A 24,643-nucleotide genomic window follows, 5' to 3' on the forward strand; every position below is an offset into this window, starting at 1 on the left:
CACAGAGACAGCGCGCTCGACTATTCCGCCGCTTTTCAGTGTAAGGAATGAAAAGTTTTGGCAAAACATGCATGGATCACTGTTAGATTAGATTTCAATGCAATACATGGTGTGCTGAGATATTAACATAAATGTTTTTACATGGAACATTTTAACCAGAATTTTTTAGTCTAATAATAAAGGGCCATTATTTGCAAAATACAGTTATCTAACTTGGTTATTCAATTACGTTGGGTGGTTGAATACCATTGTATAAAGTCTCAATGCAATACATCAAGTAATTGCTGAGATATTATCCTATGTATGCTAACATGCAAGACTTAAACAGAATTTAGTCGCATAATAAAGAGGCAAAAATCATATAATATAAAAGATTATTATCTTACTTGATTAAAGAAAAGGTTAAATGGTTGGGAGAATGTGTGTAAGGTTTCAATGCAATACATGATGTATTCGCTGAGGTATTGACTTAAAAGTGGTAACAAGCAGAATAAACCAGAATTTCTATGTCTAAAAAAGGGGCCATTATTTGAATATAATGCAAACTAGAGTTATCTAACGTGGTTAATTAAGTAGGTTGGATGGCTTAGATATTAACCTATGTGTGCTTGCACGCAAAACCTTAACCAGAATTTTTAAGTCGAATAATAAAGAGCAATTATTTGCATTAAATGCAAACAAGAGTTATCTAACTTGGTTTATTGAGTAGGTTGGATGGTTGAGTACCATTGTATCAAGTCTCAATGCAAAACCTCAAGAAGTTGCTGAGATATTAACCTGTGTGCTTGCACGCAAAACCTTAACCAGAATTTCTAAGTCGAATAATAAAGGCCTATTATTTGCATTAAATGTGAACAAAAGTTATCCAACTTCGTTAATTAAGTAGGTTGGATGGTTAAGTACCATTGTATCAAGTATCAATGCAATACCTCAAGTAGTTGCTGAGGAACCTATGTGTGCTTGCACACAAAACCTTAACCAGGATTTCTAAGTTGAATAATAAAGGCCCATTATTTGCATTAATGTAAATTAAAGTTTTCTAACTAGGTTAATTAAGTAGGTTGGAAGGTTGAGTACCACTGTATAAAGTCTCAATGCAATACCTCAAGTAGTTGCTGAGATATTAACCTATGTGTGCTTGCATGCAAAACCTTAACCAAGGTGTGACGCCGACGCTTGGGTGAGTAGTATAGCTCTCAATATTCTTCGAATAGTCGAGCTAAAAATGCTATTCACTTATACCACAGGTTATTTATTGAACGTTGTCCTTAAAAACATGGAACAAGAAGCTAATTAAAAGTACGCAACACTCATGATTAAAATTATACACTTGTACATGCGCTTAAATGCTGGTGTACTTTCTCAATGACTCCGGCCCGAACTTTCGAAACTTTTTAAGCCTAATAGCTCAAGCAGCTTATTTAAATTAGCCAAAATCCATACATGAATATAATTATTTAATTTTTATGATGATAGTTAATTACCCCAATAATTTTTATTTTAATTATTACAATCAACGTTATTCATTTTAAAGCCTAAAATATCTTGAAGAAGTAAGTATAAAGCATATTATAGAGAAAAAATAGTTAGCTTAGCTAAGAACCTAAGAAGTTTCGAGAAATTTGGGCCTGGCTGTTTTCACTGAAACAATAACATCTTCATACATACCATGTATCTGTCATGACTTAGTATACATGAAAATCATATTTAAAACAAATAAAACAACGAAAGTATAAAAGGTATTCTCTTTATTCAAGAAAAAAAACACAGTTTCTGGAAGAATCATAATATAACTATTGACTGAAATATTTGGAAATTATTTCAACTTGGTATCTGTGTTGCCTTGAAACCGACAACTATTGCTACTCATGTCGTTAATCTAAGGTCTTATATAATCCTAAAGCTTATCTCAAAATTGCTGAAATTTTAAGCATCTTTTGTGTGCAGCAAAATTTGTGATTTTGTTTTCTTCTTATTTAAAAGTGGTATTATATTATTTTTTTCCAATTTCAAATCTAAATAGATTCAATGCAAAACATAATGAAGTTATCTTCAGAATATTAAGAGGTATTTTTTTGGTGATAAGACGGGTATTGACAAAATTTAAAAACAATATAAACTATGCATGCAAGCAATATCTGTTATTCTTTTTGTAATAACTTTTTTTGTCACTTATACCATTGGTCTACAAAATTTAAAACTGATAACATGATTCTTACCGCTAGTACAAATTTTTGTAAGCAGATATACAAAATGTATTATGTTACAATGAAAGTACCAGTACAGTATATACACAATTTTATTTACAGGATTGCACTTAAACAGTTTAAAAACATTTCATAGAACATTTCAGGTTTCTCTTGAATGATGTTATCAATGAAATTACGTTCCATTAGTTAATGAGGTTACATATGTGTATTCCATTTAAAAATATACCACCCCCCCTACAGAAGCAAATTTACCCTTTCGGGGTCCAAATTAGCCAAAAGACACCCACCCATATACTATTTAAATAATTGGCTTCCCCCCGTGGGTGATATGTTTTAACTGGAAAAGCCCTAATTTCAACCACTGAATATGTATATGAAACTATACAATATAAAGTAGCATAAGTATGTATACATTAATTTATCCATTTAAAGTAGATTTCTTTTACATTGCTGTTATTAAATGATCATTGCATTAACTTTAAGTATTAAACTATCATGCATTATTTCGGGTATTAAACTACCATGCATTATTTTGGGTAACAAACTACCATGCATTATTTGGGGTAATTAATTATCATGCATTGCCATTTAGTTTTTCAACATTTTTTTTCTCTTCATTTTTTTGGAATGTAAGTCAGGAATTGGAGACAATGCTGATTTTTCTTACGAAGTCACAGACATATTAAATGAAAGAATCCACTAACATACCAGACTGCATTTGACCCAAAAAAAAAAGTATTGTCTTACAAACTCTTTACAAAATGTATTTCAGATTATCAGTATCTTTGAACACCTCAAAACTGTACAGATTACACAACTTGATGAATACTCATTTTCGACTTGTCCATAAATTTTTCATACAATTTATACTACACACATTGGCACAAAAGCTTTATTACTTATCATACAAATCACAGTGAAACAATGCACATATTTACACACAGCACAAAATAGTTGTAGCACTAGTTAGTTAGTTAAAAAGCTCTGCAAGCTTCTGTTCATAAACTCTTTCACCATAAATCAGTTTAAAAGCTCTGAAGAGCTTCTGTTTTTAAGCTCTTTACTTAAAGCTCTTTAATATGTGTCTGCTATATACATTTTAACAAGTCCAACTCACCATTGCCATGAACTACCAAACCCTTATTTTCTTTAAGAGTTATTTAAGCCATTTTACGCTGAAAAGCTCTCAAAACATGATATGCTCATCTTACTTGCCGTAACAACAGCTACATGTACATACAATGTACATGTACATGCTAAATACACATTGCTTAACCCGAAAGGCTGAATCAGTCAACATCTATCTCAGTGTATGAAAGCCAGTCAAAAAGTTCCTGAATTACTTTCTACATTCTACGGTAGAACCAAGGTTTTTCTGAATTTCTCATTATTATATAATATTTTAATGGTAATCTGAAAGAAATATTTCATTCAACTTTTGAAATATATATAAACAAAATATCTGGACGCTGACACTTGAGTTTTTCATGGAATTTTGATTTTTCAGCAAAAACTCTGTTTGGTAGGCAGTTACAGATTTTCATACAAAGCCAAAATATTGATAAAAAAAAAAAAGATGAACAGTTTTCAATAAAATTGCACTATAAAGATGTCAAATGGTCAAAATATCATGAAAGTCTTAGGACAATTGGTCAGTCATACTTGAAGGTATTTCATTTTTTTGACATTTCTCTAGTCTAAACTGAGGCTAATTTTGACTTTGATTAAATTTAATTGAAAAAATTGAAACAATTATCAACAAAAAAGCCTGGTTCTAAAAACTTTGAATTACACAATAGAAAACAAAGTACATCTGTAAAATGTGATTTTTCATTTAATTTCATTCATTGTCAGTATGAATGAAACTTTACCGTACATAAACATATCTGCTTAGTACGACTATATTCTTTGGGGAACTTTTTGACCAACTTGCGCCTAAAGGTGTACGAAACACTCACAAGTCCTGGTAACTACTCATTCTTTTGTCATTCCTTCATCATTCTTTCACATGTAACTTCATATTTCATTACCCAACTAACATGTATTCAATTCATTATTCAATCACATTCTTTTACCATCATCAATTTTAAAACTCACACTTTAAAACTGTACACCGGTCTCAAGTCCAACTTCGAGATTCAACACATTGAATACCTTTAACCACCACCATCACAACATGTATGACTTATGACTATTTTCACACTTTTATTTGATTGCCGTCTCAGTGTCTGCTTTGGCCAGATTCTTTCAGGAACATCTCGTACGCTGCTGCCATTTCATCATCCATTTCATTGCCAACATCCGGGTAGTACTGGCCACTGGAAAAAATAGGGTTGGGATAAAACGTAAAGTTACTTCACTCCACATACTTTAAGTATCTTTTACAGTTAAGGTAAAGAGTGATAACTCTTGAACAAAAACTGTGTACATAGCTCACTCCATAATCTTGGAGCAACTTTGAAATTCAGTTAAAGGGCCATAACTCTTAAGCAATTTGGCCGCAACTAATGTAGAATGTGTAAAGTAATATGATGCTTATGATGATCATGTGTACCAAGGTTCAGAACATTATGATTAAAATTCTCACAGGATGGAAACAGACCAACTAACCATATGGTGACTCCACTATACCCCCTTTAAACTTCCATTGTGGGGGAAATAATAAATGAATGAGTCACACTACCTCTAATTAATCAAATTTTATGATTGGGTAAAAATTAGATGCAAATGTTTACTGCAAATAACATTATTTAAGGTGCCATAGACATTTATAACAAATCTCAAAGAGGACTGCACAAACATTTTCAGTACCTGTTACTTTTAAAATGAGTTATAATTGTCATCCTTGAGTAAAAAAAAAAATTTGGAACAAAATAGAAGCTATAACAGCCATTGCAATAAGACATTCCATTGAACAAGCCCGAATCCTTATACTTGTGCTTGCCATCAATTTTTTTCAACATACCCTGTAATATAAAATCAAGAATTCCAGCAAGCCCGGAATCTGACCAGGGCAGGGCTTGCTGGCTTCTGCTTATTTAGACCACTGCTTAAGCAATCAAAGTCACACCAGGTCAATGACAATATCTTAACTATTTTTTCTTTGATAAATAAACAAGTTAAATACTCATTGTATCCGCCATATCCTGGGTCCTGGTCAGTTGACCACTGGGTGTAGTCTGACATGCCTGATGACCACTGCTGACCACCAAACTGACCATCACCACCCATGTCAGCTGACTCAAACTGCTGTTGCTGGAATGAAAATATCTGGACATACAGGATTCATAAGGCCCAACTAGTTGTAGTTTCCCGACCAACCCTATTTTTTATCATGGCCCAGACAATTTTATTGCCACCTTCTTGTAATAGTAAGTATCACTGTGGGTGATGTATGCTCCTTGAATGCCCTGTCAGTGAGAAGGCATCAAATAAGTTGATGGTCCTATGTTCTTCTATACCGGTAGTTCCTTTAAAGTTTTGCACAGCTCTTCCTCAACACAGCCAATATGTGTGTAATGTTTGAAGACAAACCTCAAAATCATGTGTAATAATTGTTATGGAAGTTAGTAAAACTAGATGCCAACAAGCAACATGTCTAGCCCCTCAAAAGAGCTTTTGACACAGACATATTTCAACCGTTAAGTGACTTTAACCTCATTTAACTTTAAAAATACCTTGAACAAAATAATGTTTGATGTGCACAGCACTTCTCTCCAACACAGTCAATATGTGTATCAAGTTTGAAGTCAATACCTCAAAACCATATGGAGTTATGTTGAAAAGTAGACTTGTCCCAATGTCCAAGGAGAGATGGACAGACCAACAGAAGGGACAATGTGAATTCCATATAGCCCCACCACCAAGTGGTGGAGGTATAATAACCAATACTAACCACTCCAGTAATATCCTCTATTTAAAACTTACAAAAGTTTCTGCCTCCCACTGTAAATAGGCTTCTTGTTCTTCACGACTCATGCCGATAAAGTCGCTATCATCCGCGGAAAACCCTGCCTCCTCTCGGCTAATTGGCTGGCCTTCACTGTTGTAAAATATTGGCTCATTCTGAAATTGGAAGAGAACATGTACCAGCAAAAAAAGTAACTGCGAAAAAGAATGATCTACAGATATGTATCACCTCCTTATAACAAACCAATGGACATGTCATGCAAATCAGTATGTCCTTATAGCATGTGATCGTTTACTGAAGTTTTATATCATTTAAACTTGCTTTTTATTGTTTTGTCAGAAACCAAATGTTTTTGCCTGCATAGTTACTAAGTTCTGCTTGTTTCTCAATTTAATCTCTTTTACTTTGATACATACAAACATGTTGTTCAGTTTCTGACCATAATTGGTGCTCTTCTTCTAATATTCCATTTCAAATAATCAGTGAATGTTTCATTTCAACTATTTAAAATACAGATATATCTGTAATGTATTATCATTGTTGGATACATGGAGTTAAACTGTACAAGAGCGGTCATAAGACAGCGCGCTTGACTACGCCGCTTTGACTTAGAAGTGAATACAATAACGATGTAATAATACCAAGTTTGGTCTCTTCATGTCAAACCTTACTAAAATTATTCGATACATAAGGTCACATAATTTGTATTTAGGGTTAAAATGGAGTTATGTTTCTTGTTGTAAGATGGTCGTAAATAATTTTGAATTTTATTTAGTGCATTGAATGAAAGGTATAGAAGATTTTTTATTAAAATCCCAACTTGCCCTGAACTTTTACTTGCCTAAAACTTCAACCTAAGTCAATCAGGGTCCATAATTTGTATTAAGGATGTGGAGTTATGTAACCTCGTTGGGTGATGGTCCTGAACAATTGTGTGAAGTATTAAGTCAATTGAATGAAGGGTATAGAAGTTATTAATAAATATCCCAACCTGCCCTAAAACTTTAACCTAATTTCCATAGTCAATCAGGGGTCATAATTTGTATAAAAGATAATATGGAGTTATCTAACCTCTTTATGTGATGGCTCTGAACAACTGTGTTAAGTATTAAGTCAATTGAATGAATGGTATTGGAGTTTTAAGTGAAAATCCCAACTTGCCCTAAAACTTTAACCTGCCCTAAAACTTTAACCTAAGTCAATCAGGGGCCATAACTTGTATTAAGGATAATATGGAGTTATGTAACCTTATTGTGTGATGATCCTGAACAACTGTGTGAAGTATTAAGTCAATTGAACAAAGTGTATAAAAGTTCTTAATAAATATCCCAACCTGCCCTAAAACTTTAACCTAAGTTCCATAGTTAATCAGGGGCCATAATCTGTGTAAAGAATAATATGAAGTTATCTAACCTCATCATGTGATGGCCCTGAACAACTGTGTGAAGTATTAAGTCAAATGAATGAAGGGTATTGGACTTATAAGTGAAAATCCCAACTTGCCCTAAAACTTTAACCGGACGCCTACGCTGGGGCGAGTAGTATAGCCCACCTATTCTTCGAATAGTCGAGCTTATAATTACTGCAACTTTATGCCTTAACTTTCGAAATAGGTCACATTTTTTAATTGCAGAGTTTGTGAAATTGACATCAACCAGCATCAACAACAAGTCAGTCCCCAATAACACGAAACGATATGTCTAAATTGGGAACATTACTTAAGTGATAGTTAGATGACACGAAGTAACTTTTTAATGATTAAGAATTGGCGGAGTAGGAGCAAAATAACCACAAAAGTTAAATTCTTAATGATTATTGTTAGCCTTGTACTTAATGAATGCCTTTCTGCAATTTCATTGGCTGAAAATGTAGGTTGTATTCTAAATCTTGTATATAATGCAAAGTATGGTAAAATTGGCAGTTTTTCACAATGTCTGTAAAATGTCTATGTTCCTTAACTGAAACTCACATTAAAGCTAGAGTTGCTGGAAGGGTGGGGGGAATGTTGAGGTTTCTGGGGGGAAGGGGCTTGATCCACACCAAAGTTGTATTCCAGCCTACTCAAGACTGAGTTGATCAGGCAGTGACTTGTTCTGGAATATAAGTCATACATGTATACATCAATCAATGTATTGATATAAAAAGAAAGATGAAACACAGATTGCTAAAAAAGTTTTTCAAAGAGATCATTTCTTTTTCCATCATATGTCAATTTGATAAACAAAAAAGCTGCTTCATAACTTGTATAGATAATAAAACAATAAAATATATCAAGAGGATCTCACTTGATTTGACATTTGATACAGAATTTATTATTAAAACAAGTTTTCTCAAATTGATAAATAACGACTCTGGCGATTTTTTTGCATTTTAAGTAAATGAGTATAATAATGTTCATATTTGGATAGTGATGTCAAAAACAATTAAAACCATTTCATACAAGGAAATTTAAAATCTACATGTAACCCATTTTACACAAATTTTACACAAATTTGTACTTTTGTACAAATGTATAATGCAAAACATGTCATTTTGAAAGGCCTTGAACCAGCGTTTTTCAACCACCATTGTAAATAAAGCATTACTTGTTTAATTGTGGGTGTTTTTCGAGTGATTTGATCTTGACGAAAATGTCATCAAAGTTTCCTTTTAGATCTGTTGTCTCCATAATGGCAGTCCCTGTAAGCTGAAATGATAACATAACTAATATTCCGCAAAATGGATATGTCGTCTGTCAGGAGCACTGAACATTTTAACAGAACATTTTTATAGTAAAGGTCACCATGACCTTGATCCTTGACCCCAAAATTACAAGCAGTCATCTTCTGACCATGACCAATATGCATACCAAGTCATATACAAGTCTTTGAAAAGTAACTGATCAGAAATGTGACGACAACGCCACACAAAGTAATCTCTATGTGTCTGTCTCCGGAAGAAATTAGCTTGACCCAACAATCTATTGTATCAAAATACACATGCAATTTCATTTCTCCAGGTACAAAAAATATGTCACAGTAGTAACAATAAAACAATATTATAATATTATATCAAAATTGGACGTCTTGGCATCATGTCAATTAAAGTCAAAGACTATGTTATGATTTTACATTAAATTTCATAGAAGCCGCCTACAGATCAATTCTTCCTTACCATCATTTCAAATACATTTACCGGTATATATAAGACCACATAACAAAAAACTTGTGTAAAGAAAACTTAAAACAGGCTACTTGCAAAGTCACATACAACACTAATTCTGTTCCTCAAAGGTTAAAGTAATTCTAATTTCTTCCAATATCCAGCCAGCCTTCTACATGAAAACCCTACCTTAAGCAGCTGTGTGCCACACTTCACAGTGACGTCATCCGGCTGTGATAAAAGGGTTCGAAGGAGATCACTGATGGCCTCGCGTAATATGCCAACACGAGTTATCAGACCATCCCTTTCTATCTGAAACATGAAAAAAGCGTCGTGTGTAATTACTGCTTTAGTTTCAACATATTCTGTAGCCTTTTCTGTGAACAGTTTCAATGTATACACCAATAATATCAAGTATACTAAAACAAAATGGGTAAGGCACAAGTTCTGTGCAAAATTGTATTCCCCATTAGCACATATGATTAATTCATAATTTGCGCATAACACATGAGTAATGAGTAATCAGAATAATCAATAATTATTTTAGTGTTCAGGCTCTCATGACTTTGTCACTGGGATTTGTCAGATTCACATTTAGTCATTTCGAAGAGCTCTGACATCATATGTTTGTTTTATTAAACTAGTAATTTAGAAGCTTGTGATAGTATAGAGGAATTTGATGGCCATTTTGCACCAAAGAATTGATTTGTGGTCTTTTAAACACATTAAATCGGCCGCAAATGCAAGTAAAGGTACTTACATTTGATGTAATTCTTCTTTTTTTTAAATATTTTTTTTGCAGCTAACCAACTCAAGAGTAAGAAAAAGGCTCACCCCGAAATATGGAAAAGGCTCACCTGGAGAGTTAGGAACAGGCTCACCTCGAGAGTAAGAAAAAGGTTTACCTGTAGTGTAAGGAAAAGACTTACCTGGAGAGTTAGGTAAACGGTAACCTCTAGAGTAAGGAAAAGGCTCACCAGTAGTGTAAGGAAAAGGCTTACATGGAGAGTAAGGAAAAGGCTTACCTGTAGTGTAAGGAAAAGACTTACCTGGAGAGTTAGGTAAACGGTAACCTCTAGAGTAAGGAAAAGGCTCACCAGTAGTGTAAGGAAAAGGCTTACCTGGAGAGTAAGGAAAAGGCTTACCTGTAGTGTAAGGAAAAGGCTTACCTGGAGAGTTAGTAAAAGGCTTACCTGGAGAGAAAGGAAAAGGCTTACCTGGAGATATAGGAAAAGGCTTACCTGTAGTGTAAGGAAAAGGCTTACCTGTAGTGTAAGGAAAAGGCTTACCTGGAGAGTAAGGAAAAGGCTTACCTGTAGTGTAAGGAAAAGGCTTACCTGGAGAGTAAGGAAAAGACTTACCTGGGGAATAAGGAAAAGGCTTACTTGAGAGTTAGAAAAAGGCTCACCTGGAGAGTAAGGAAAAGGCTTACCTGGAGAGTAAGGAAAAGGCTCACCTGTAGAGTAAGGAAAAGGCTCCCATGGAGAGTAAGTAAAAGGCTTACCTGGAGAGTTAGGAAAAGGTTCACCTGGAGAGTAAGGAAAAGGCTCACCTGGAGAGTAAGGAAAAGGCTCACCTGTAGAGTAAGAAAAAGGCTCACCTGGAGAGTTAGTAAAAGGCTCACCTGTAGAGTAAGGAAAAGGCTCACCTGGAGAGTTAGTAAAAGGCTCACCTGGAGAGTTAGGAAAAGACTCACCTGTAGAGTAAGGAAAAGGCTCACCTGTAGAGTAGGAAAAGGCTCACCTGGAGAGTTAGTAAAAGGCTCATCTGGATGGTAAGGAAAAGGCTTACCTGGATAGTAAGGAAAAGGCTCAACTGGAAAGTTAGGAAAAGGCTCACCTGGATGGTAAGGAAAAGGCTTACCTGGATAGTAAGGAAAAGGCTCACCTGGAAAGTTAGGAAAAGGCTCATCTGGATGGTAAGGAAAAGGCTTACCTGGAGAGTTTGGAAAAGGCTTACCTGGATAGTAAGGAAAAGGATCACCTGGAAAGTTAGGAAAAGGTTCACCTGGATGGTAAGGAAAAGGCTTACCTGGATAGTAAGGAAAAGGCTCACCTGGAGAGTTAGTAAAAGGCTCACCTGTAGAGTAAGGAAAAGGCTCACCTGGAGAGTTAGTAAAAGGTTCACCTGGAGAGTTAGGAAAAGGTTCACCTGGAGAGTTAGTAAAAGGTTCACCTGGAGAGTTAGTAAAAGGTTCACCTGGAGAGTAAGGAAAAGGCCCACATGGAGAGTTAGTAAAAGGCTCACATGGAGAGTAAGTAAAAGGCTTACCTGGAGAGTTAGTAAAAGGTTCACCTGGAGAGTTAGTAAAAGGTTCACCTGGAGAGTTAGGAAAAGGTCACCTGGAGAGTTAGGAAAAGGCTCACCTGGAGAGTTAGTAAAAGGTTCACCTGGAGAGTTAGTAAAAGGTTCACCTGGAGAGTTAGTAAAAGGTTCACCTGGAGAGTTAGGAAAAGGTTCACCTGGAGAGTTAGTAAAATGTTCACCTGGAGAGTTAGGAAAAGGCTCACCTGGAGAGTTAGTAAAATGTTCACCTGGAGAGTTAGGAAAAGGTTCACCTGGAGAGTTAGTAAAAGGTTCACCTGGAGAGTTAGGAAAAGGTTCACCTGGAGAGTTAGTAAAAGGTTCACCTGGAGAGTTAGGAAAAGGCTCACCTGCAGAGTAAGGAAAAGGCTTACCTGGAGAGTTAGGAAAAGGTTCACCTGGAGAGTTAGGAAAAGGTTCACCTGGAGAGTTAGGAAAATACTCGCCTGTAGAGTAAGGAAAAGGCTTACCTGGAGAGTTAGGATAAGGTTCACCTGGAGAGTTAGTAAAAGGTTCACCTGGAGAGTTAGTAAAAGGTTCACCTGGAGAGTTAGGAAAAGGCTCACCTGGAGAGTAAGGAAAAGGCTTACCTGGAGAGTAAGGAAAAGGCTTACCTGGAGAGTTAGGATAAGGTTCACCTGGAGAGTTAGTAAAAGGTTCACCTGGAGAGTTAGTAAAAGGTTCACCTGGAGAGTTAGGAAAAGGCTCACCTGGAGAGTAAGGAAAAGGCTTACCTGGAGAGTAAGGAAAAGGCTTACCTGGAGAGTTAGGAAAAGGTTCACCTGGAGAGTTAGGAAAAGGCTTACCTGGAGAGTTAGGAAAAGGTTCACCTGGAGAGTTAGGAAAAGGTCACCTGGAGAGTTAGGAAAAGGCTCACCTGGAGAGTTAGTAAAAGGCTCACATGGAGAGTAAGTAAAAGGCTTACCTGGAGAGTTAGTAAAAGGTTCACCTGGAGAGTTAGTAAAAGGTTCACCTGGAGAGTTAGGAAAAGGTCACCTGGAGAGTTAGGAAAAGGCTCACCTGGAGAGTTAGTAAAAGGTTCACCTGGAGAGTTAGTAAAAGGTTCACCTGGAGAGTTAGTAAAAGGTTCACCTGGAGAGTTAGGAAAAGGTTCACCTGGAGAGTTAGTAAAATGTTCACCTGGAGAGTTAGGAAAAGGCTCACCTGGAGAGTTAGTAAAATGTTCACCTGGAGAGTTAGGAAAAGGTTCACCTGGAGAGTTAGTAAAAGGTTCACCTGGAGAGTTAGGAAAAGGTTCACCTGGAGAGTTAGTAAAAGGTTCACCTGGAGAGTTAGGAAAAGGCTCACCTGCAGAGTAAGGAAAAGGCTTACCTGGAGAGTTAGGAAAAGGTTCACCTGGAGAGTTAGGAAAAGGTTCACCTGGAGAGTTAGGAAAAGACTCGCCTGTAGAGTAAGGAAAAGGCTTACCTGGAGAGTTAGGAAAAGGTTCACCTGGAGAGTTAGTAAAAGGTTCACCTGGAGAGTTAGTAAAAGGTTCACCTGGAGAGTTAGTAAAAGGTTCACCTGGAGAGTTAGGAAAAGGCTCACCTGCAGAGTAAGGAAAAGGCTTACCTGGAGAGTAAGGAAAAGGCTTACCTGGAGAGTTAGGAAAAGGTTCACCTGGAGAGTTAGGAAAAGACTCGCCTGTAGAGTAAGGAAAAGGCTTACCTGGAGAGTTAGGAAAAGGTTCACCTGGAGAGTTAGTAAAAGGTTCACCTGGAGAGTTAGTAAAAGGTTCACCTGGAGAGTTAGTAAAAGGTTCACATGGAGAGTTAGGAAAAGGCTCACCTGCAGAGTAAGGAAAAGGCTTACCTGGAGAGTAAGGAAAAGGCTTACCTGGAGAGTTAGGAAAAGGTTCACCTGGAGAGTTAGGAAAAGACTCACCTGTAGAGTAAGGAAAAGGCTTACCTGGAGAGTTAGGAAAAGGTTCACCTGGAGAGTTAGGAAAAGACTCACCTGTAGAGTAAGGAAAAGGCTTACCTGGAGAGTTAGGAAAAGGTTCACCTGGAGAGTTAGGAAAAGGTTCACCTGGAGAGTTAGTAAAAGGTTCACCTGGAGAGTTAGGAAAAGGCTTATCTGGAGAGTTAGCAAAAGGCTCACCTGGAGAGTTAGTAAAAGGCTCATGCTCACCTAGAGAGTAAGGGAAAGGCTCACATCTAGATTTAGGAGAAGGCTCACCATGAGAGTAAGGAGATCCTTCACCTTGAAAGTAAAGAAAAGATCCCCAAAGAACAATATTTCACAGCTCACCTCGAGAGTTAGGAAAAGCTCCCCAAAGAACATGGCAAGACCACAGAGTCGCTGAACATCCTGAGACAGAAGCTGCTCTCTCTTGTCAAACTCCAACTTACATCTGAAAAGTAATCATAAACTGAACAATAAAAATTGCATGTCAGGTTATTCAAAATATTTTTTCTTAATCTGGTGAAGCAAACTCAAAGTTTATTTATTATAATCTATCCATATTTGTTAAAAAAGTTACCGTGGTGGGTGAGGAGAAATTTCATCATATTGATTATTTTTACTTTCATATTGATAACTTTTTACCACAACAAATATCTTTCTTACTGCAGTATTGTTCTACTCAGATGTAATAAACAACTTATATAACAATACTTGCATCATATAGTGAATATCCTGTACGATATCGAAATGAACATAACATATATACCTTTGAAGGAACATAGATCTAAAACTGCTAAACACAGGATGCATTTTCAATGCATTTGTAAGGTATTTGCAGATTTTGGCCCCAGTGAATCGAAAATTGGCTTCTGATATGCTCTGGAAGAGAAGAAAACACCAATTTCATGGGGTTTCCAGATAATTCAGGAAATCCAGTATAGTTGAACATTTTTGCAAGATAGCAATATATTTCACTGAGGGAGCACAAAAAGTTATCTTTCATGATTGGCTTTGTCACAAGTGAAATATTTACTTTTGATGTTCACGAGGTAAAATATTTTAGCAATTTTATACTGAAACAATTACTTCTTATTTTATACATATATTCATTTAAACAACAAGCATGTTTTTTTACTCAGACAATCACGCCAGAAATCACCCTTCTATTACTTTTCTTTCCAGCACTGCATTGCAACTAAATGAGGGAATCAGTAAAATTACGTTTCAAAATGTATTTAGAATACAACCTACATTTTCAGCCAATGAGATTGCAGACAGGCAACCATTAAGTAGTAGACTTAATCATTAAGAGTTTCAACTTTCGCGCATGTTTAAAGGTCCGCCAACTGCCAATCACCTGATACACACAGTCACTCCCTGAGTCAGATTTTGCATCGACAATGTATCAGCCAATGAGGTTGTATTCTAAGTCAGTTAGATGACATGAAGTAAATTCTTAATGATTAAGAAGGACTTGTTCGCTATGCTCAAGAATCATTAGGAATTCATTTCATGTCATCTAACTATTACTAAATGGTTAGTTTATGAGAATATAATCATCCACTCATTCCACTGTTATTTTAATGCAAAAGCACTAAATAAAGATTTTAAAACAGAACTTCTTCAAATGATTTTTTTTACATATACAGATTTAATCATGTTATAAGTTATTACATAAATAAAATATAACATCAATACAATTGAAAAATTGCCATGTAGGCAGAATAAACTTTACGTTATGTCTTCAATGATTTTCCTATGAAATATTTTCCTTATTCTTAGTACTTTGCACACTATATTGACTGCACTTAGATATACTCAATTCAAATATGGTTAAATTAAAAAAAATCATTGAATTTGGAATGAATTTGTGGAGAAACTTGTCAAAATTGAGAATTCTGAAGGATTTTTAAGACTTTTCAATTGGGAATGACCTCAGAATATCTCACCAGTGGGATGCCTTGAAAAAAGCCTGTCAAATTGTTTATAACTGATGCGAATAGGTGCTTGAGGATCTTACCTGGTCACAGAATAAAATAAAATCCATGTGCGTCTAAAAATGTATGCATATTATTTAGATTATATCAAAACTCGTTAAGACTCACTTGCTCTAGTAGAGTTTCAATTATATCATTTATCACAGCCAGATCAGTCACGCCCATATTGAGCAGGTCCACCACTCTCTTCAGGAGCTCTTCCATTGGCCCAGGATTCGATGTCAGTCTGAATACAGCATCCTTGAACACCTCAGCTGCACTTTCCTGAGAACCGGTGGTGGTTCCTGCACCCAGGTGAGTAGGGCGGACACTCACTAGCCGCTGGAAGTCTTGATATAGTGCATCCTGCAGACGAATGATGCTAATGGTTCAGGCATACAAGAAACAAAAGATCTATTCATTGCCAAGTAAAAGTAACAAAAAGTGGAATCTACCATCTGGCAGTAAATTCTTGGTATAAGACTATACTGATAAAAAAATGACGCAATAAAGGGCTTGTTATCAAATACCATGGAGAAAAATTGATTACTGTTTTAATTTCTGCTGTTGTTTTGCTATGTAACATGAGAAACCTTCTTGAAATATGGTACAAATTCATAGCGTTATGATTTTTGGATTGTAAACACTACTGTTGTTATTGAGCATGTCTGGTTCTTTTTCACATTTGACATACATGTAAAACATTTTGAAGTAACATTCAAGATTTAATCATTCCATCATATGCGCAAACATTTTTAATGCAAAATTCTTGTGTACCGGTCAATTGTAACCACGCCCCCCCCCCCCCAGGTCCGGGGGTATACCAGTGATAGCCGGGGAAATGGGCCATTGTTTTACCTTTCAGGAGGCCCCGCAGAGCCGGATGAATGCTGTGGTTTTGTCTTCGCTTTAAATATAGAGGGGAATGGGCCTTACCTAGGGTCCCTGGGGTGCGGAGGCATTTGGCAGGGATTTTACCATGTGGTCGTCCCCGCAGGGCGGGGATTTAAGCCGGAGTTGGCTGGACCAAAAGTCAAAGTCCCCGCTATTCCCCGGACCTGGGGGGGCCGTGGTTACAATTGACTGGTGCATTAGTTATACAATTATAGAATACCTGTGTTTCAACTGGATCTGGGTAAACCATGCTAAACTTTGGAATAAATTCTGCGGCATTTGCTGATAGCTTTGACTTCATGACTGCAGGATTATCTTGTTCTGTATCTGAAATTAATAACATTAATGCATAAATATATTTGTCTTCAATATGTCAATGACAATTATTTGTACACAAATCACAGTATACACAGGGAAACATGTAATGATGTATTAATAACAATAGCATTAATACATTGACGAATGGTTCTTGCCACTGCCATTCAATATACTATCTATAAAACATGTAATAATATAGTGTGTCTGTCACAGAAAGCAACGTCAATAGTTCACAGTTTAAAGCTTTTCAGCTTGTCGTACATTGAATTATTTCTTTCCGTGTTTTGTCAGATAGACAAAACTATTTACCAAACTCTCCTTTCCTCAATCTTTCCTGTGTAGCAGGTAATGGACGACGTAACCTTCTACCTTTATCGCCGTTGTTCTGGTCAGATGACCCTGGATTTGAGTCAGCTGACATTTGTCTCTCACTGCAATTCAATCTTTTGTTCTGACAATGCCCTGCGACCGAAAATTAAGCCGAAAATTGCGATCACTAGCTGATTTGTGCTCACTCGTCCACCATTAATGGTAAGGGTTAAATATCCATCCAGTCATCGCTATCGGCTATATTATTAAACGACATATTATTATCGTCATCATCATCGTCGTCGTTAACATCATCATCATCATCATCATCATCATCATCATCATCATCATCATCATCATCATCATCATCATCATCAGTCAGCACCACCACCACCATCATCATCATCATCATCATTGATCGGCATTTCACCCACAGTTTTAGCATCAGACGTTTGATTTTTTCCACGTCAATGAGCATCGTCAATTTGTAGCTGGATAGCGTACCTTTAGGTGACATGCTCGGAACGTTCCTTTCAATGCGATGCCAAAATGCAACTGTTAACTTTAACCCCACCCCAACCCCACCCCGAATTTACTATCACCCCTAGAACGGCCTGGGTAACCCATGGGACGAACCTAAATTGATAAATGCATACGTTTCATATTTCAAGTAACATGTATACATGTAAATATCCTACATTGGTACAGCCCATACATATATATTATTATTGTTTTATTGTCAGCGGGTGTATCAGGTGAGGAATCACGTGACTGAAAGGGGTTCGCCGATGGGTCACGACGGGTCACACGCTATGTAAACAAACATGTAAGTGACGTTAATTTCTTTTTTGACAGAATATATGTAAATATTTATTAGCCTATACATAATAGACTGCTATTTTCTGCTTAAACACGTGTATTTTAGATTTCACCGTATTTTAATGATGCACTTCTTGGTCAAATTTTCAGCGTTGCATCGTTCTACAAAATTCCGTCAAGCGAAATTTTGTTCAAGGATTGTATAATTCAAACCTCTAAGTCTTGTCTAAAGCCATTCAGAAACTGGCCTTGTCCCCGATTGAAACGTTTAGTCGATAGCTTGATCAAAATTTATGGAGGGTTACCCTTGGAAAATTCCTCTGGCATTTCATTTTAAAATCTGACAAAACGGCCATGTTTTGGCCTGACGCAACTTGGTATCATTCCTATAAAATAAAACATTTTATTTTTTAATTTCAAGGGCAGTAATGTCAGGTGCGTCCATGCTTCCCGGTTCATTGTTTTGAGTGATAAACGTCCTCGATTCGGTGAGTATTACCACTGTTTTCTATATGTTTCAACGATATTTTTTAGAAACGCCCTTGTGCACCGAATGAAGAACAATTGCTCGTTTACGAAGACGTTTGTTTTAGATCAAAATAATGTCTGTTTTAAAATATCTCGCGAAAACAATGCACGTTCTTACTAGGCTTCCCGACTCACTCAATGCATTTTTTTTGCTTCAAAACAACTATTTAATACCGTTCTCTTGCGTACAAACCAAACCCGATGCTTTGTTTTGGACAATAACAGTATTGCTATTGTTTTCCGAATGCAGACAGCCAATTTTGGAGATAAATCGGCTCATTTACGAAAATGCTTGCTGGTTCATTCTGTACATTTTTAGAACCTAGGTTCATCCCAAATCTGGAAGATCTATGGCACACTGTATTTACCCGAATTACCAGTCGTTTTGTTTTAGTTTTTCAAAAATATTAATTTTGTTAATTATTTTATTAATAAGAGGGTGTACAGATATATGATTTATATTTTCAAGGAATAAAAGATGAAACGAAAGAAGATATCAAACCTGAATCTAAATAGACAAAAAACAAGACGCTTTAAGGTAGCCCATATAAACGACATAATAAATGAACTCTGCATACTTGATGATAAAATAAAAATAGACGTTCTTTATATATTAAAGGCACTATACACCAGATTGGCACCCAAAAAGGTTGTTGTTTTTTCTGTAAAGAAATTCATGACAAGTATTTAAAAAAAATGTTTTTCTCTTTTATATCATTAATGTAGAAAAACAAATCGAGTCGGAGACCGGGTTGGAACCGGTGTCGCCAAAATTGGAGTCCATTGTGGTATCCTCTGTGCTACGAAGGCTTACCCAAAACGGTTGGAATATTAAAGCTAAATACCTAACTTGGTTATATCACGTGATGACATCGACAAGTGAATCACGCATTACGGGAATTAATTCCACTAGGAAGACATACCTAGTAATCTTTTTTAATTAAAAAATACGAAAAAAACTGTAAAAAAATAACTTATTTTTGAACAATGTGGTACTTCGGTTAGTAAGTTTCAATGCATTGTACAAATCGATACGAAGTTTATGTCAGGTTTCGACAATTTTCTCTCTTTTTCGCTATTCCACCATACGGAGTACAGCCCCTTTAAAAATTGTTTATGTAATTATGTAAGGTAAAATTGTGGATTATTTCAAACTACCATTTTAGGAAATAGCAATGAAAAGGAACTAAGAGTTTGCCTAAAATAGTGTGCTATATGTTTATTTGGCAATCCAAATAAAAAGGGAGACAACCTGCAGGAAACAGTCAACAATTTAAGGTATTAAAACTTCGTGTCTCGACTTACTATATAACCTCAAAAATTAATGACAGTTCTACTTTAAGTAGAGAGCCCTGTCAGAGTGTGTGTAACACGTGATAAATGATGTCATAAACGCTACGTCCGAAACATTTTTTTTCCTCGAATGAAGACTTTAAACAAAGATAACTTTCCTATTTCTTCACCAATATAAATGAAATATAGCGCAGTCTACGCCGCTAACGGAGCCCCGCCTTCGGTCGTTTACCAGTGTTTGATTGAGAGTTTAGTTTCTTAAAACACTTCAACAAAACTTTTCACAATACGGCCGTCTGACGGAGCACTGTCAAAACATTATTTAGGAAACAGGTTTGTCGAAGTGTTTGTTGAAACTAATCGCCTTATCAAACTCCGGTAAAACAACGAAGGCGGGACTCCTTAGGTGGCATAGACTGCCCTTTGTTTCATTTAGAATGGTGTAGTGATTGAAAAGTTATCTTCGATTTAAGTCTTCATTTTAAGCAAAAAAGTGCCTTCCGACGTAGCATATATGACATAATTTATCACGAGGTATACACACACTGCCTGTACAAAATTACCCTTCTTAGACGTGCTTTAGAACATATACATGAATTTTAAAACAATCGACGCCTTTTATTCGTCATTTTAATGTGCCATAGATCTTCAAGATTTGGGATGAACCTAGGTTCTAAAAATGTACAGAATGAACCAGCAAGCATTTTCGTAAATGAGCCGATTTATCTCCAAAATTGGCTGTCTGCATTCGGAAAACAATAGCAATACTGTTATTGTCCAAAACAAAGCATCGGGTTTGGTTTGTACGCAAGAGAACGGTATTAAATAGTTGTTTTGAAGCAAAAAAAATGCATTGAGTGAGTCGGGAAGCCTAGTAAGAACGTGCATTGTTTTCACGAGATATTTTAAAACAGACATTATTTTGATCTAAAACAAACGTCTTCGTAAACGAGCAATTGCTCTTCATTCGGTGCACAAGGGCGTTTCTTAAAAATATCGTTGAAACATATAGAAAACAGTGGTAATACTCACCGAATCGAGGACGTTTATCACTCAAAACAATGAACCGGGAAGCATGGACGCACCTGACATTACTGCCCTTGAATTTGGGTCTTCCATTTCTGACAAAAAACGTGAGGTTTTTATCATGGCCATATACTAACAAGCTCTGGATGGCCTGTTCTTTTGTTTATAAATTCTGGTGACTAAACAACAGTTATATGAAAATAATTCTAAAATTGGTGACTGCACATATGCCTTATAGGGAAAAACCTGCCCACTTAAATGGCGGCGACAACTCTGGTTGGTCATCGAAATCTGGCAATCGGTATATGACAAGAACGTATTTGAAGTTGTCTTTTCTTTCAAAGGTAACAAATGGACATTATGTGGTACATTTCTTGAACAAAGTTGAAAAGGGCTAGTCAAAGTTTATTCTTGTCGAGTTTAGTTTAAGCCAAACGCTCGTTTGACGATAACGGACTTCGCGCCGTCGCAATGTATATACATTGTAATATAGATTAAAAAAACCATTCTGAAACAGTGTTACACAGCGCATGCCCAACTTTTAATTCAAAACGGTACAACATATTATGATTCCACGCTGGGTCACATGGGATTTGCTGAAATAATTACACAAAGTAAACAACTCACTCTATAACAGTTTTGTTCTTTATTTTAAACACACAGTAACATATTAACTGCACACAGTTACAATTTGCATTGTCAGAAACGCGTTCTTCTTTAAGAAAAGAGTATCTTTTTGACAAATTTTGAAATTGAAAACAAAGAAAAATGGGTTTAGCTAAACATGATACAGTTTGCATTATTTTGATGATCTAACAATTTGTGAGTTGGAGCTGAGTTGTCCGAAGAAAGTTCTTGAACCACCATCGGTTATCTGTAGATTTGTAACGACGCACACTGTGACGATGATAAGCGATAAATGACGTCATCATTCGATTCTGACTGCGTCGCTGTAACTGTGTGACGTTATCCCATCACTTGCACGAGCAGTCGCTGCCACAACCGCACGAGTCAGGCCCAGTGCATCCCGCACCGCACGCGCAAGTACCTGAAAAAATCACCGATAAATTAACAGCAAGTAAACAACATAAAAAGCCTGAGGCTATATCTATGTAAAATCAAATACACGTTATGGATAGAAGTTTAATTAAATGACAGAAAGCGTTTCATATTAATAAGATCAAATAAATTGGTTTCATGTGGTTTGGTAAGCACATAATGCTATAGGAATAAACTGCACATACGCATATATACTGCTATGGGCAATTAGGCGTATGTATATATTGCACGTGCGCATATGTTGACTGACAATTTAGATCAATAATGCTGTGGGACATTCAAACGAAATAGCTCATACTTAAAAACACAAAACTCATTAAAACCAGATCCAACAAGATCGTTTCCTGTCATGTACAGTCTGATATGCATTTATGTATGTACAAACCTAAGCCGACAATGAGAACCAACAGCTGTTACAAACAATGTATATCTATGTAGGTAACACGTGCTTGATAAAGTTAATCTATCCAATGTACATAACGAGGACAGAAGTTAACATTCCACGGTCAACGGTGAAGTTTTTATGAACCATTACCGTATAACCCTCAAAGGAACACCCCACAAATACACATACTATTCACTTGACATACATAAACTGGACAGGGCATTCATATTAACATTACTCATCATTTTTAAGATACATCTACCGACACAAATGGGGTCACTGCCTTGACATGTTCAGTGAAATACGGGTTTACATGGGCTAACTGAAGAGTAAAACCAAGAATAAGACGCATTGTGCCACCCAACCACGTAATTGGGCTGGCCATCTGTCATAGCCAGTGGAAGCAGAGGTACAGCTAGCATGTAACCAACCATTCGGAATACGTCGCCCATTGTCCATCGAAAACAACTTCGGATGTATGCCGGTATAGCCGAGCCTGCAAGCCATCTTCTTCAGCCGCAGCTATAGCAAAGGCAGGGCTTGGTCACTAACAGTCGTTTAAGACCATTAAACTGGTAAAAACTTTAAAAAAAACAAGAAAAGGAAGGAGTCACCTACCGCTGCATTTGCAGGCGGCTGTCTTTGGGCAGTCGGTGCACCCACAGTTCTTACAGCTACAGTTTGAGCCGCAGCTGCAACTTCCACCTGAAACACATAACCATACCTGTAAATATGTTGTTGTTTGTAAAGAAGTTCCGGTTTGACTGGAACTGTTAATTGACTTTTCTTATAAAACCAACAAAGTCAACGCAGTGTATAAAATAGAAGACAACTCGTACTTTGAAAAGAATTGTTCATTTTAAGGACATGTAATGCCAAGTACTGCTTGTAGAAAACAATTTTGTTTATTTTGAGTGGATGTTACGACAAGTTACACGTGTACTTAACAATATTTGAAAATTTATTTTGAGTTTATGTTACGACAAGTGATGCCTGTTCATATCAATATTTTGTTTGAGTGTATTAACGAGTGCCTGAAGCATCATGGCGTTAATTTTGAGTAAAAGTCTGACTTTTTTGGTTTTATATTAAAAAAACACAATAACTTTAAATGTATATGTTTTATTCCTTATCAATAAGTTAAACTTTACTCGCCGATTAGAAATCTGACTAGAACTCTTGAAAACATATATTTTTGTTTATACGGGAATATTGATCTGAGTTTATATATAAATAGCATTGCTGGCTGTTTTACTTCCATATTGATCTCCTTGCTGTATATCTGCTGATGTTGTTCACATTTATATTATTCCATGTTGATTTGCTGTTTGTATGTTTTAAGACGAAAAATACGGGGTATACTGGGCAGTTGCCTAATTCCGGATCAATTTTGAAGTTTTCTTAAAATATTGTCATAATTACTGAACATAAGTGCATGAAATTTTAATAGAGAAATGTTGGGTACTATATCAACCAAAATGGAAAAAGAATAAAAGAAAAACAAGTGATTATAATATAATATTCAGTACGAAATAAGGGCATAAACGACGTCCAAAAGCCTGCATTCAGTGCCTAAATATTCGGATTTTTTCAAAGAACAAAGTAAACATTATTAAGTCAATAACAATATTTAAATGCTACTTAAATGAACATCATGTATTAAATGTTTAACCTGTATATAAATTTTATACTTCTCTGAAGTATTTGTATGTGTATTTTCGGCGTATCCGAACTACTAATTTGTCCGAATTTGCATAATTTTGAAAGTACAAATCTGCCTTATTTTGGCTTCATTTTCATATCAAATGCTGCACAACACAAAACAATGACGTCGTCAATTTATTTACTTTTTATGTAATTGGCATTGTATTTCGTGATAGACGATAAGTCATAAACATTGTATAGTAGGTCTAGTGTTTAAAGATAACCCTGTCGAACCTCAATATAAAAGCTCGCGTTGTGATGTCATCCCCCACGTGACTTAATATTGACATTTAGGAAAGCGAAAGTTTAGAGGTATTTATTTTGGGGTTACTGTGAAATCATTTATATTCTTTGGCATGAAATTTCGTGGTGTGCCGAAAAAATACAATTTCGTGGGTACTTAAATTCTTGGTTTTTCATTTTTGAAAAAAACAACAAACAAATATGCGATCGTCCTAGATCGTCTGCATAATCTCCACGCGCTGGCCCGTGATTTCCGGGATCTACGTCACACGTTTATGACACTCGCTAAAGTGGTACGAGATGCCATTTAGTGCATAAACCCATGTCAATTATCGATTTAATTGGGACTTTAGGTCATAAAAGAAGATGCACCCTGATAATAAATACAGATAGGGGAAACCATTGAATACCAATTAAGAATTTTGCAAACTGAAAACACTGAAAAGGTGCGTATATTTGAGTTAACAAGATCATTTCAATATTTATTCACACGTTTTTGTTTAATAAGCATATTGAACGCGTTGTTTTGTACTTTGTCACGTTGGGTGCTCAGTAACCTCCAATGTAATCGATTAATTATTTCATTAAAAAAATCCGAGTACCGACACTCATCACGCAC

General features: G+C 36.1%; 1 protein-coding gene across 2 annotated transcripts; it reads right to left on the reverse strand.

The window, feature by feature from the left end:
* Positions 1–1,733: 1,733 nt before the first annotated feature.
* LOC128212819 (polyadenylate-binding protein-interacting protein 1-like) lies at positions 1,734–17,179 on the reverse strand. 2 transcript variants are annotated; one of them, XM_052918156.1, is made up of 11 exons: positions 17,028–17,179; positions 16,561–16,667; positions 15,576–15,812; positions 14,237–14,349; positions 13,816–13,918; positions 9,451–9,573; positions 8,706–8,806; positions 8,090–8,213; positions 6,138–6,275; positions 5,338–5,465; positions 1,734–4,528 (listed from the first exon to the last, which is right to left on the reverse strand). In XM_052918156.1, the coding sequence occupies exons 1-11, from the start codon at positions 17,077–17,079 to the stop codon at positions 4,432–4,434; spliced, it is 1,323 nt and encodes a 440-aa protein (XP_052774116.1). In that variant the 5' UTR covers positions 17,080–17,179; the 3' UTR covers positions 1,734–4,431. The 2 variants fall into 2 exon arrangements, with proteins under 2 accessions (XP_052774116.1, XP_052774115.1); XM_052918155.1 differs by having other exon boundaries at positions 16,968–17,179.
* Between the last annotated feature and the right edge of the window lie 7,464 nt (positions 17,180–24,643).

The sequence above is a fragment of the Mya arenaria genome, chromosome 13 (assembly GCF_026914265.1).
Source record: "Mya arenaria isolate MELC-2E11 chromosome 13, ASM2691426v1".
Lineage (NCBI taxonomy): Eukaryota > Metazoa > Mollusca > Bivalvia > Myida > Myidae > Mya > Mya arenaria.